Raw genomic sequence first — 14,721 nt, 5'->3', positions numbered from 1 at the left:
TTTAATATCACTCTCATTCCATCTCTTGTCAATCAAACTGCGTATTGCAGTGTAATATTTTATGGAAACAAATAAAAATAAAAAGAAAAATTTAGAAAAATTCTGTTCTTCTGCAGTTTTGTAGCCTATTCAATTTCTTTCCAATCCAACGTGCAAATTTAAAGTGGCTCTAAATTTAACTTAATTTGCTTTCATTTTTTGTTGACGTGTTATGCATTTTTTCCTTATAAATAATGCTCGCAAGTTTTAAGTTTGGTATTTTGCTGTTAATTTGTTGAATTTTGCCAAATTTTGTGCAAAGCATGAAACTCTAAGTTATTAACAAGAAAAAATGAAATGAAATTAAAAAATTAACACAAAGAAAATTTAATAAATAGTTAACACTTTGTGTTTATATCTGCGCTGCGATTATTGTAAACACAGGTATACATACATTCATGCATTTATAAAACTAATAAATAGGCAATATATACATACATTCACTACACAATAATACAAAAGTTTAGGTACATAGAGACTTGTACTCCTTGTTGAATGAATATGTTATTAGAGTAGGACTACAATTATGCCATCCTGTAAATACAATTATACGCAAACAAAACATTTGCATACTAATACCTAAATATTTGAATACATACACATACTTAAAGATCTATAAATACTCGTATAAGCCTACATTTTGAGCAGGTAACAATTGAGCGTTTTTTTTTCTCAAATTTCGGAAGCCATACATTCGTACTCGTATTCTTCAGCGGCCGAGCGCTATTTGCCAATAGTTGGAAAGAGTATGGGGAATGGTACCTCACCATTGTTATTCTTCTGTGGTGTTGGGGGTCGTGGATCTGGTTCAGTGCAACCCAAAAGCCAATATGTGGTGACTGTGCCTTTTCCTTTTAACTCCACTTCACCGCGTAACTCCATTTGGAAAGTGCCAAATTTGTCGAAAATTGCCTTAGCTGCTGAGGAGACGTGTATTTTTAGAGCTGCGTTGGAGAAAATATCATGAAAATGTGATTATTATTGCTTTCAAACAATTTGGTATCCTAATTGTGAATAATAAATGCAACAATAATTGTGATATACTAAGAAGGACGATAGTTTCGTAACTAATTTTTTACAATAAAAAAAGACTTTCTGACTGATTTTTTTAGATGTGAAAATTTAACATTTCAATGTCCTTCGCTTAGTGTAGGTTTTCAAAATTTTAATAGTGATTGTGAACAATTCACGGTTTTATTGCAAATAGACAGCACTCCAATCAGTTAAGTCAGTATTGATTTATTGCACTTTGAAAATTAATTTTGTAATTTTTAAGTAAATTTTGATTCATATATAGAAGTGTTTTTTTTTTTGTTAATTTATATAATTTTTGGCCTTGCAGAAAAAATAAGCTTCAAAATACAAAAAACCCTCTGCAAATCGAGGCTTTTAGTGCATAGTTATTCGCGTGCATACATATTTTGAGAATTTATTTTATAAAATGTAGAGATGTATTTGATGATTTGAGGCATAACGCCACTTACAATCTTCATATTATGTATGAGTGCCCACAGTTGGGGTGTTAGTGTCTTTAGTATTACACAGTGCATTACACACTTTTATTATTTTATATTGTATTTTAAATATAAAGTGATGACAAGCACTTCAAAATTTTATTGCAGAGAAACGTAACTCTAATCAATTGGGAGATTTTGGATTTGTTACAGTTCGAAAACTAATTATATCAATTTTTAACACATTTTGGTTTATTGGCTTTAAGAAGGCGTCGGCACTATCAAACGATACGCAAAAAAGACTTTCTGACTGATTTTTTTAGATGTGAAAATTTTACAATTCGCTTAGTGGAGGTTTTCAAAATGTTTTCAAAATTTTAATAGCACTAAGGAATAAATGATAAATTTCAATAATACAACGAAATTGTGAACATTTCAGGGTTTTATTGCAAATAGATAGCACTCCAATCAGTAGAAAGGGAGTTCCCGCCAAGATAATTCGCCTCATCAAAGCCCTTTACGAGAACTCCGAACTGGCAGTGCTTCACAAAGGCGATATCAGCGATCCATTCACTATCAACGCAGGCGTAAGGCAAGGTTATCTGTCCCCTGTCACCCCTTCTCTTCGCCATCCTCCTTGATGATGCCATGAGCCAACTAACCCTGCACAAAAAGGCATCGTTTTGAGTTTCACCAGACATCTTGAGGCATCTGCCTCCTCTCTCACAAACACTCTGACATGCAAGCGAAGGCGGACAGACTAGTCGCGCTGGCACGCACTGTCGGACTGAAGGCCAACATCGCCAACACCAAGGCTATGAGAGTTAACCACAATAACACAAGACAAATATTGATTGATGGTTGCCCGGTGGAATTTGTCGAAAGCTTCTGCTACCTCGGCTGCATCATCACGGCAGATGGTGGAGCAGATGAAAATGTCAACTGCAAACAAAGCAAGGGCAGCATTCAGTATGGGGGAGTTCGCAAATTTCGAGGGGCACTAAACGAAGCATTGCTGGTCTCTAACACCATCACACAGAGGCTACAATCTTTCGTCAACAAATGCTTCCGTATCATCTGTAGAATATTCTGGCCAAACACCATCACATCAGTAACGATGCACTGTGGAGATTAACGAATGAGCAACCCATCCTTAGGCAAATCAAACGCACAAAGTGGCGATGGATAGTTCACACGTTGAGAAAACCCCGAGATAGCATCACGAGAATGGCACTGGACTGGAACCCGCAAGGAAGCAGAGGCCGTGGTCAACCAAAAAACACTTGGAGAAGGTCGATGTTGCGCGAACTAATATAGCAGATGCCGACATCTCATGGAACGGTGCAAAAACAACAGCACAGAATCGTGGACGATGGAAGAGTCTTGTCGAGGCCTTATGCTCCCGAGGGGAGTGAACAAAGAAACACAATTTTTTCATATGAGAGAATTTATTCATGTGAGAATCTAAATAGAATGTGGGGTTTAATTAGTGAGGATGGATGAAGCATATAAGGCTTATGAAAACTGGTCAACTAAAAACTATATGATTTAAAAATTAATTAAAAAACTGTTTCCAAAAGCTTAGTCAGATATGCTAGATCGGATGCGTTACATTTTATGAGATAACGTTTTAAGGGGAAATTCCCATAAAATTGGTAACAACACGCCTTCCATAAACAATACGTTGCTCTTTAATAGCAAAATAATCACAATATAAATAAAGAAGGCACCAAATTTTAAAAAATTCTTATAACTACGGCAAAACAAGGTCTGCAAAATTGGCTCGTGAACATCATTTGTTACTCTCGTGCAACGGGCTTCAACGTGGCCGCCCATCCTTGTATGATTAATTTTATGAACGCCGTCCAAAAACGCCGTCTCTAGCACTTCGCTACAACAGTATGAATTAAAACCAAGGGATGTTGAACGTCGTTTTTTCGGCTGTGAACAATTGCTCCAGCGGCAAAAAGGAAGGGTTTTCTTCATCGCATCGTGACGGCTGATGAAATATGGATTCATTACAGCAACCCAAAGAGAAGAAAGTCATGGGGACTGCCCGGTCATGCTTCTACCTCGCCCCCTCGGCCGAATATTTACGCTGCGAAGGTTACGCTATGTATTTGGTGGGACCAAGTTGGTTTTATTTATTATGAAATGTTAAAACTAAGCGAAACCATCACTGGGGATCGGCAAAGACGTCAGTTGATGCGATTGAGCCGATCACTGCGCGAGAAGCGGTCGCAATACGCGGAGAGGCATGAAAAAGTGATTCTACAGCATCACAATGCTGGGCGTCACGTTGCCAAACCCGTTAAAACCTACGTGGAAATACTGAAATGGGAAATCCTACCCACCCGCCATATTCTCCATATATATTCTCCATATATTGCGCCGTCCGATCACCTGTTCCGATCGATGGCAATGGTCTAGCTGACCAGCAGTTCCATTCATATGAAGATATCAAAAAATGGCTTGATCCGTGGATAGCTTCAAAAGACGAACAGTTTTACCGCGACGTTATACGAGATATACCAGAAAGATGGGGAAAAGTAGTAGCCAGGAATGGGGAATACTTTCAATGATTCACTTGTAACCATTTTTTCAAAATAAAGTTGTATTTTCATCAAAAAAACAGCAAGCACTTAGTTGCGCACCTAATATTTTTCACTAGTTTGCTAAACAGATTTAAATATAACTCAGGGACTACAGTGCATAGTCTCAGCTATTATTAAAAAATATAAGAAAGAAATTTGTGGGAGAGTGTTTTGCAGATATGAAAATTTTTTTTAATTTGTCCTAAGAAAAAAAATTGTTTATATTGCTAAAAAATTAGCAATAAATAAAAAAAAAATAATTAGTACTTTTATTTGTTCAAAAAGAGAATATTTAAAGCCCACTAAAAAAATTGCAATCAAAAACACAATTTATAAAAATATTAATTAAAAAGAACCGAAGATATTTCACTTTAAAAAACTCTATACCAAAATGTTCAACATTGAAAGTTATTACATTTTTTTAATATTTTAAGTTTTTTTTATTATACTCAGGTCTAGAAATAGCTTATTTCCAAGTCCGTAACCTTACTTAGAATTTAAAGTTGCTGGCACAATCTACCATTGCTTTGCATCGGTAACTGCCAAAAAATAAAAGGAAGGTTTATGGTGGCAAATTTACGTCACCCGTTGAAGGATCAAAGTTTCAAATCGCAAAATGTTCTTTGAAATTTCAATTACCCGCTATTTCGTTTTTCGCTCGATTAATCTGACAGAGACAAAGCTACCATTTCGCTATAAGAGCTTTCGAAGTAAAGCAAAACGGAGCAACACCAACAAAACGAGTTTGCATTAAGCCAGCTCCTTTTTTTGTGTTTATTAAAGTAAGTTGAATTTTGGGTTTCTGCTTTTCATATATATTAGGTGCTTGGCAATACATTAAATTTAGTCGAGAAAATTAACCTGTAGCACGCCTCAAATTTTAAACATCCAAAACGAATTAAGTAGGTACTAATGCTTTCCTCCAACCGACATGAAAGTATTGTAAAAAGATGGTTTCTAAATATTCGGAATATTACCACAGAAGAAATTAGCACTCTTGGGTTACAGGATCGGTTTTAGCATGAAGTTTGCCACCTCAAGCAAAATCAGCACAACTCGCCTTATTTATAATACAAAACATATAAGTAGGTATGTACTTACGTAACCCTGCTGACTCCATGCGCGATGCCGTATTCACAGTGTCACCGAAAAGACAATAGTGTGGCATTTTTTGACCAACCACACCTGCACAAACTGGACCCGCATGTATGCCAATTCTTATTTTTAATTGATAATCCGGTTTGTGGCGTATGGTAAATGATTTTACAGCATCCAAGATGGCGAGTGCCATGAGACCTATTTCACGTGCATGATCATCATTACGTTCGGGGAGGCCAGAAACCACCATGTAAGCATCGCCAATTGTTTCGACCTAAGCAAAAACATAGATATGAAACACATTCCTCGCCATGCTTCAAATTTTACCTTATACACATCGTAGAAACCTATAATACGATCGAATGTGCTATAAAGATCGTTGAGGAAAGCAACCACTTCCATGGGACCGCTCTCCGCACATAACGCTGTAAAACCCACAATATCGCTGAAATATATGGTCACACACTCAAATTGCTCCGGCTGCACCATTTCACCGGCAAGCAGCTGAGTTGCTACAGGTCTAGGGAGAACCTGATAGAGTAGCTCCTCGGTGCGACGTTTTTCCATGCTGAGTTGTTCGGTCTTCTCCTCTACTAAACTCTCCAAGTTGTTGGCATACTGTTCCATACGACGCAGCAAATCATCCATTAAATTTTCACAAAAACCTCTTTAATTGCAATTGAGAGAATTAGAGTGGGCAAAAATCAAGGTTAGGGCCGTAAAGTATTACGTGGGAAATAGTAAAAAGACGCTTACTTCATAATTAAACGAACCGAAGACCTTATTGTGGCAAATGCTGGTCTGTCTTCTGGATTATCAGCCCAACATTTTTCCATTAAATCAAGAACATCGGGCGGACAATCGCGTTGCCCAACAAATGGTCGAAATGGTGGCACTTCGTGAGCCTCCACTCGATTCAATATAGTTTGAAAATCCATAAACTGGCGTGCCATTTCATATGGTCCACCGCGTACAACAATTTCCTCCAATATGATTGCGAATGAGTAAACATCACCCTTTTGTGTCGCTGGATTGCCGGGTAGCACCGTCAACGGTAGTAATTCCGGTGCGATCCAAAGGAACTCTTGAATAATTAAAGCTTAGTATCAATATTTTAAATAATGTCACCATATTTCACTCACTGTTAAAGTAATTCTGGTCCTTTACAAACTCCGAGGGTGTAGTTAGTGAACGCAAACCAAAATCTGAAATCTTCAATACAAATCTGCCGTCTATGAGGCAGTTACAGGAACGCAATTTACCATGCACTTGGACATCGCTGTTATGCAGATAAGCCATGCCCTTGACAATGTCATGTATGAGCGACATACGAAAATTCCAATCCAATTGTATTGCCTCATTTTCCAGCACATCTTTCAAACTACCCTTCGGACAGTATTCGGTAAGTATTAGTACGGTTGGGCGTGGCAAATCTATACAAGCGCCCACAAAGCGCACTGTATTCTCATGGCTAACATCACGCGCCTGTTTGATTTCCCACAACAGCGTTGGTGTGATGTCGACCTTTTTGCGGTGTATCTTCTTGATGGCGACGCGCTCCCCTTTAAATATGCCAATTGTGGTGAAGACCTGGGTGAGCGGAAGTGATGCACAGCTTGCTATAGAGGCGCGACCCGAATGGATATCGTACTGTTGGAGCGAAAAGTTCTGAATGAGAAAAAGATGTGGGTGTTGTAGTTGAAAGATTTGGAAAATAATTAATTTAATATACATATGACCTACCTCAACATTGAGTTTTTGTAAACCAACTTTGCTGCCATAGAGTCGTCCCACCTCTAGTAGTACCTCATCTGGGCGCACACGCCAGGACATATTGTTTAATTCATTATTTAGTTTCATTTGTCTGGAGAGAGATACAGTAAGTGTACAGAGAGTACATGAAGAATTGGAATGAATCTATAAAAATATCAGAAACTTACTTGCACATCAGGTAAACCACGAGGAAGGAAAATCCAATAAAAATGGCGAATGCAAAAGTACCATACATGATGATCAACTCTGAACGATTAGAAAGTGAAATAATTATCGTACAAAAATAGAAGAAAATGTTGGCTTAAATAAAAATGTGGCTACCCATGTCTATATTTTAAGAATTATTATATACGGTGCCCAGATAGCAATGATAGTTTTTCCATTTCCATTTCATAATGCTTTGTCGCTTCATCATGCACCCCTTCACGCTTGCCAAATGTGTGAAATTTTAAAAAAAATATTATCGAAATTCCGACTCAGTTGTAAATAAGGAGATACGGATTTGTCTAAAATTTATAAATTTCTCGGACTGAGCCCATTTTCGGCTAAGAGGCTATGTCAATAAGTCAAGAAGAGCAAGACTCATAAAAAAAAAAAAAAAAATTGACGTGTGCACTTCTGTTAAGTATTCGGCCGAACTCCTCCTCCAATTTGTGGCATGCGTCTAGATGTTGTTCCACAAATGGAAGGACTAACAATTTTAAGCCAACTCCGAACCGCAAATGGTTTTTTGTGAAGAGCTTTTGCATGGCAGAAATATACTGGGAGGTTTGCCATGTTCTGCAAAGGGGATTTAGAAAACTTTTTCTATCACATAAGAAGAATTTCCCTAAGTAGATACATATATTACATCTATATGCAATCCATGCATTCAAAAACGTTTTCCAAGTAAGATACCCTTTTCAGATTTTTAGATAAAAAAAGAAAAAATTGCCAGTATTGGATGGAATACAATCCACAAGTGTTAAACCAAGCATCAATGCATCAACAAAGATTTATGGCGTGACGGCGTCGTTGGACGTTATTCCTCTCAAACTGAGAAGGAAGCCACCGCAACCATCAATGGCCCTCGAACAAAGTAATGTTAACCGATTTTCTGTCACCAGTGCTTGACGACTTTGGCCTTGAAATGGGACTTTATACAACAAGCCGTTCCAGCTTTGTGCATACCTACATATGCAGATGAAATACCAATCATGGGGTAAAGCAGGAGTGAAAGATAGAGTGCGTTTGAAAAACTAGAAAGAAAGTACGAACTACCAGGCTAATAACTAATACAGAAAAAACGAAGCTTATGGTTTCGTCCAGCTCCGGTTTAAGACATGATGACCTGCTGATCGGAAATTATGTATTCGAGAATGTGCAAGAATTTCCCTATTTGGGTATCAAAATATCAGCCAATAAGGATATGTCATTGAAATTAATGACAGAGTTTTAGCAGCAAATAAATCTGATTACTCTAATTTGAAATGGCATAAGTCCAAATTATTATCTCGCGACTAAAAATTAAGGATATACAAAATCTTGATCTGCCCTGTGCTTATCTACGGTTGTAAACTATGGACGCTACAAACCATTGACATTAATCAGCTAATGGTTTTCGAAAGAAAAATTTTACGAAAAATTTATGGACCAATAAGGCTGCAGGACCGTACTAATCGAATAAGATATAATCATGAGCTGGAACTTTTAGCAAAACAGGAGGCTGTTATAAGATTTATAAAATCTCAGAGGATAAGATGGCTTGGCTACGTGTTTACAATGCCCAAGGGAAGTCCAACTCGAAAGGTAGATGAATTGCGCCCTGTTGAAGGCCGAAGATGAGGCGTCCCAGAAAGAGATGGATCGAAGACGTTGAAGATGGCCTTGCAAAGCTGAACGTGCGGCGGTGGAAGGAAGTAGTCTTAGATAGAGACGGGTGGCGAAAGTTTGTGAATGAAGCAACTGTTCACCACGGACTGTGATGCTAAGAAGAAGCAGAAGTGCTTGACGACATTGATATGCCTGAGTTGAGGTCCCAACTAGATTATACTATAAGCTATACAAGCGAAACCACGTTCGTAGTCGTGTAGGCGACTCTCCTCAATTGACCATCGCGATAATGCCACTTGACAGGCCTCGATTATTTTCTCCGTAGCTACATAAAATACTTAGTCCACGCTGAAAAGCCAATCACTTTGAACTAGCTTGAGATCAAGATCCGAGACCGAGTCATAACAAATTGCTCGGATCGCTTGAATCACTACCAGCGAAACCAAGGTGCGCTTAAAATTGTGTGCTCTTACATGCATATTGTCAAGAACTTAGCTCACAAATAAAGCCATAATCAATTTGAATTCCTGTCTTCCAGTCCAAATAGTAGACGTGGAGTATTATGGTAAGCATGGGGTAAGGCGCTTGCGATAGAATGCTCTTCGCAAAAGATTTCCAGTCAAGTGTAAGTTTGTACAGCATCTCAGTGTGAAGTCATCCAGCTTCTTTGCCGAGCCTTGCTAACCTTTATCCCTTTCCTAAGGTACAATCTGCATTAAAAGGAAAACAAAAAGGAGTCACAACCGAGCTTATAACAAGCTGCTAAAGGAGTTCACAGAACAAAACTTTCCACAGTGATGCGAAAAATGGAAAACTCGCATAGAGCGTTCTAGTGATAAGAAGCGGGATGCATAGTGAAGATGATAATGAGTAAACATGTATGGAATAATAATACGAGTCTGTCTTATAGCTTGTTTATGTATACCTTACTATGAGCAAGCAATTTTTTTGATTTTTTTTCTGACGAAAAATTTTTGACTAAGACCAAAACCCAACCCCACAGAGGTTCCTGTTGACATGCATATAAAGTCTCCTTATGGTTTTAGGTGTTGTAAACAACAAAGAACATCTTATGCCACCACACTTCTTTTCTCAAGTGTTTCGAGTGAATTCTGCTGCATATATCAAGGTTTTAGAGACAGTATAGAAACCCTCGATTGATAGTGTACGGTAACAGTCCATATATCTTACAGCAAGACTCTGCTTCTTCATACAAAGCGATGGCGGAATAGGATGGGTTGGCTGAAAATTTGCATGACCACATAACCCCGAACTTATGGCCGCCTAATTCCTCAGACCTTAATCCCCTGGATTACTACGTATGGGGCTTTGTTGAGAGCGAAAGCAATAAGCATCCTCATATATATACCATTTCTTCTCTGAAGGCCAAGATTAATGCCGTTATGGCCAATATAAACAAGGAGCATTTAATTCGGGTATGCAATCGTTTTCGGACCAGGATCGAGGAACGGAAATTTTATTGAATGGTTTTATAGATATGTAATAAGTTAATGTTGTGCAAAAAATTCGTGAAATTTCACTAAATTTTGTTACAAATTAAAGCTAATTAGTTTTACTTCTAACTCGTCTGGAAATACCGTACGTACCTTGTAATCTACATTCACACATATATGGCACACCAACTCACCATTGCCATGACACTCCGGTGCATTGCCCAAAAACCCACAGCGTGGCACGTCTGGCGGTGGACCTTCACGTCCGCCAGGCCAATGGATTTTTTTGCCATCGACCGCAGAATACTCGCTGAAAAATATATCACATAAAAGTATATACGTACATTCAAAATACAGGGTCCGGAACTCGAAGTGTAATCAACTTCAGACCGCTCGCGCACCTATGTTTTCTGACGAGAAAATTTTTCAAAGTGAGCAATTCGCAAACTCCCAAAACGATAGGGTTTATTTGACCGACCGTTCATACGAGAATGTGAGTCATCGATTGGCCACCAGGAGCCAACAACCGTCCAAAGATCACGGACCTTTCAACAGGACTCGGCAACGTCTCACAAAGCTCGAGTCAACCAAGAATGGCTATAAAACCACATTCCGAACTTCATAACGTCCACACAATGGCTCTCAAATTCACCAAACGCGAATCCGATGGATTATTCTCTTTGGGCCATGTTGGGGAGCAAAGTCCGAACTAAAAGGTTAATCAGTCTCGAGTCACTGAAAAAAGCCATTCTCCGTGAGTGGGTCAAAATACCTGCAAGTCTGGACCATCTTAAGGTCATAGTCAAGACAAAAGGTGGTCATATCGAGCAAAAGTAAATTGATTCTTAATTTTGTATTATTTTCACACATTTTTTACTTTGAATTGCATAAAAGTAATTTTCCAAACTAAATTTATGGCCTTTTTAGTTGGTTACACTTCGAGTGCCGGACCCTGTATACATATAGCACATAAATACACCTTTTCACCTACCGATGCAGTCCATAATAATGTGCCACCACCTCAAATTTTCCATTTATCGGATCCAAATCTGAAATGGAGTAGTCAGCATCACGGTCACCATTGTCGTCTATGCGTACATGACCGGTTATGCCATGGAAATTGCGATTCCACATGCGGCGTGTTATAGCCATGCCATCACGGATATTTCCGCCTTCGGTAAGAGTTTCATTGAAGGCCATGCCGAGCAAGTAGACGCCATCATAGAAAGCGCCAATAAAAAAATTGACCTCAAGAAATTGGAGAAAACAAAGAAAATATTAAATGAAACAGTTTGGAAATGAGAAACTACTACTTATATAAAAAATAATTTAAGTTCTGTCGTTAAGTGATTGCAAATGGTGAGATACTTATAAATAAAAAAAATACTGAATTTACTAAAAATAGATACGCACTTCTTCACCTTCGCTGAAGGTGTAATTATACGTTTTAGCCATTGCGCGCACTTTATCTGCAAACCCTTGATATTGTGGATTTGTTGGTTGGAGAAGAGAAACGCGCAGTAATGCTTCATATGCCTTGCGGGCGTGGCTATCAAGTGCATCGCCCATTTCCCAGTCGTGATCACCCCAATATGAGCTCTACAGTAGCGGCGGTGTGGAAGCAAACAAAAAATGAAAACATAAGTAAAACCAAAAAGGAGTATAGCAAAGTGATACCTGAAATATCTCCACATCCAGGAATACCCAATCGCCATTCGTCATGCCCAATGTATAAGCGGCGAGCATAAATTTGCGCACTAAAATGCCACGCAACGATAAAATTACCACTAAAATTAAAAACCAAACATAAACTTAAATTAAAATTTTTTTTTTCTGATATGTATTTACAAATATTTATTTGAAGACAATTTTTAATTGTAGTAATGCAGAGATGAGCATAGAGAAATGTGTATGTAGGAATTTATTTCTGTCAAAGTGAAAAGATTTGTCAGGGTGAAAAGATTTGTAGTGAAGAAGTGTGCTCTTTAACAGACCGTTATTCGACTGTGAGCGAATTTGACAGAATCACCTGATTGGCTGATGAAACGGGCGAAGTGTTTACAAAAAATCTGAGGTATGTTGGTGATATACGAAAAAAATTCAACACAATGTCATTCGTTGCCATCTGAGCAACGACTGATTGGACGAGTGTGTGAATACATGTAAGATGATCGTGCAGAATTCGGTTGCCGAATCTCCTTTGTGACGTGATAGCCGAAGATCGTCATAACTAAAGAGCAAACCTTGTAAATCTACTACCCTTGGATAGGTTAGGTTAGGTTTTTGTGGCAGTCGGCTTAGAGTAGGCAAACTCACTTAGATCATGTAGGTCCGTTGTGATACCACTGTGTAACACAGGAACCTTAATATTAGAGTTCATGGAGCCAATTGGACTCTCTTATTAAGCGTAGGATAGGTTTTATCCCAACACCGGATAGTTCCGTAAGAGAGTCAAAATGATATTTTCCAAATAACCTTGCTCTACTCCTAGCTAAGGCTGGACAGTTACAAAGGAAGTGCTCTACTGTTCTCTCTTGAGAGGTTAAGCAACTCTTCTGATCTGCGCTTATCTATTTGCGGCCAAATTAGCCTGGCTGTAACACACGTATTTTCTTCTCCCATGCCCTTTTGCCCTCCTGGAGAATATTATTTGTATCCTTAATTTGCAAGTTGCCATAAATAGAGATAGTTAGTCCCGTGAGAATTTTCCAGATTCTTTGGCAAATCTGTAAGTATCCTCCAGTTTTAGAGAACGAATATTACTTATTCTCACGACATCGGAACCCAAACTCGTATTGCATATTTAAGTTATTTTTTTTTTTTGGAAAACAAAAAAATGTGTATGTATTCAAACTCGGCTGATATGTCTATTTCAACCGGTTTTTGCAAGTGATGGCGAATTTTCCGTTCGGTAACTTTTTGCTATTTCTAATCTTCGACATTTTGAGACGTACGCAGAAAGGCTTAAATTAAAATAACTATGCTTGAATATGTATTCGTTTTTGGTTATTTTACTCTCATACACATACTCACCTCTTGCATACATGCTCGCATCCTTCAAATAGTTCTCATATGGTTCCTGTTCATTACCATTCAGCTCACGTACAAAACTAAGCAAACCTTCTTGCCGCAGTCCATACTCCAGATTCTTGCCAACGGTCAGTGAGAAAAGATCCGAGCGGTCAATAATCAACGCAACATGTTTCCAATTGAATTGACGAAATATACTCGCGAAAACCAATTTGAGACGACACTGACAATATGACATGCGTGTAAGTGTTGGATACTTGCTTTTATCCTTAAACATGCCCTGAAATTCGGAGATAAAAAAATTTCCGCATTATTCATTCCGAATTGAGCAAGGAATAAAACAGGCAAAAATATACAAATGCTTTGTCTTGTATTGAATATATTGAATACCAGTTAATATCTTATATCATTTTTATATAGCATTGTCAAAACTTTGTTATTTGAAAATTTAAACGAAAAAATGTGTCATATATATAGAGTGGAGTCAATGTTGGTATGGTGGTAGTAAAGTTTCTCGAAAAATGGTAAAGAGCATTAACATTGTGTGCCAAGTTATTCAAATATGAATGGCACTAATATTTCCATAATCATTTATATACGAGGTGTGTGACTCAAAAAGTAGGGTGACTTAAAATTTCACGGCCAACGTAACGCCGGTTTTCGAGTTTTTGTTTTGCTTTGTTGGTACGTTTGTATACCCTGTTGCAAAGTTATAAAAACGCCACTATTCTTTCATAACAATATACATAGTTCAAAGTAAAAGAAAAACTATATAACGCAAAGTTTCAAACTTCGTACAAAATTTTGTAAACGCCATCAAAACTTTCATCTTTTTAAACACAATTTTTCTGGGTATGCAGTCTTATAGAACACAGAATTTTAGTATAACAAGTGCAAGGCGGTCGCCGTATTCTAATAGGTTGGTGCGTGACTACCATTAGGAATTCCAAGAGAACGTAGGTTCGAATCTCGGTATTTTTCTGCAAAAACATTTATGCGTATTATCAAAGCTTTAGAGGGCAAACATCGGATCTCAAGAATAACCTGGCATCGCAAATTATTCAAATGGAAAAAGTTAGGGGTATTTTGGAAAAACTGCATACTAAGCACACAACAGGCTCAAGACAAAACCAAATGTATTCGGTATACAACTTTTCAGAACTCTAGTCCAGCCGGTCAAATATACACCAACTGTTATGGAGCTTAAAGGAAACAATTGATTGAAAGTAAATGGATATGACTTCCACAACCATCTTATGGGAACGCGCTGAGCGTTATAAAGTTTACTGGCTTCAAAATATAATAACAAAAAATGGCATCTCTTTAGATTTATCTCTTGATTTCTTAGGCTACGTTTCGCTGAAAGGCATTACCAGTGAAATCTAAATCTCTATATCTGACATCTGAGTATGTTCATCCATCCAAAAAATTGAAATCTTCTAATGACGTTGAAAGCGATAACGAAAA

At 37.9% G+C, this 14,721-nt stretch overlaps 1 protein-coding gene across 1 annotated transcript in view; it reads right to left on the bottom strand.

The window, feature by feature from the left end:
- Positions 1-420: 420 nt before the first annotated feature.
- LOC128867031 (atrial natriuretic peptide receptor 1) overlaps positions 421-14,721 on the bottom strand; it is a 34,485-nt gene continuing 20,184 nt past the window's right edge. The window contains exons 5-16 of the mRNA XM_054108123.1: positions 13,258-13,534; positions 11,902-12,011; positions 11,638-11,823; positions 11,216-11,472; positions 10,419-10,534; positions 7,126-7,204; positions 6,929-7,049; positions 6,328-6,853; positions 5,942-6,269; positions 5,513-5,852; positions 5,189-5,459; positions 421-983 (exon numbers count right to left, since the gene is read on the bottom strand). Of these exons, the coding sequence (XP_053964098.1) occupies positions 763-983; positions 5,189-5,459; positions 5,513-5,852; positions 5,942-6,269; positions 6,328-6,853; positions 6,929-7,049; positions 7,126-7,204; positions 10,419-10,534; positions 11,216-11,472; positions 11,638-11,823; positions 11,902-12,011; positions 13,258-13,534 (2,832 nt within the window). The 3' untranslated portion in view covers positions 421-762. The remainder of the gene's footprint in view (positions 984-5,188; positions 5,460-5,512; positions 5,853-5,941; positions 6,270-6,327; positions 6,854-6,928; positions 7,050-7,125; positions 7,205-10,418; positions 10,535-11,215; positions 11,473-11,637; positions 11,824-11,901; positions 12,012-13,257; positions 13,535-14,721) is intronic.

The sequence above is a fragment of the Anastrepha ludens genome, chromosome 6 (genome assembly GCF_028408465.1).
Source record: "Anastrepha ludens isolate Willacy chromosome 6, idAnaLude1.1, whole genome shotgun sequence".
Classification (NCBI taxonomy): domain Eukaryota; kingdom Metazoa; phylum Arthropoda; class Insecta; order Diptera; family Tephritidae; genus Anastrepha; species Anastrepha ludens.
This window is presented reverse-complemented; position numbering and strand designations above follow the sequence as displayed.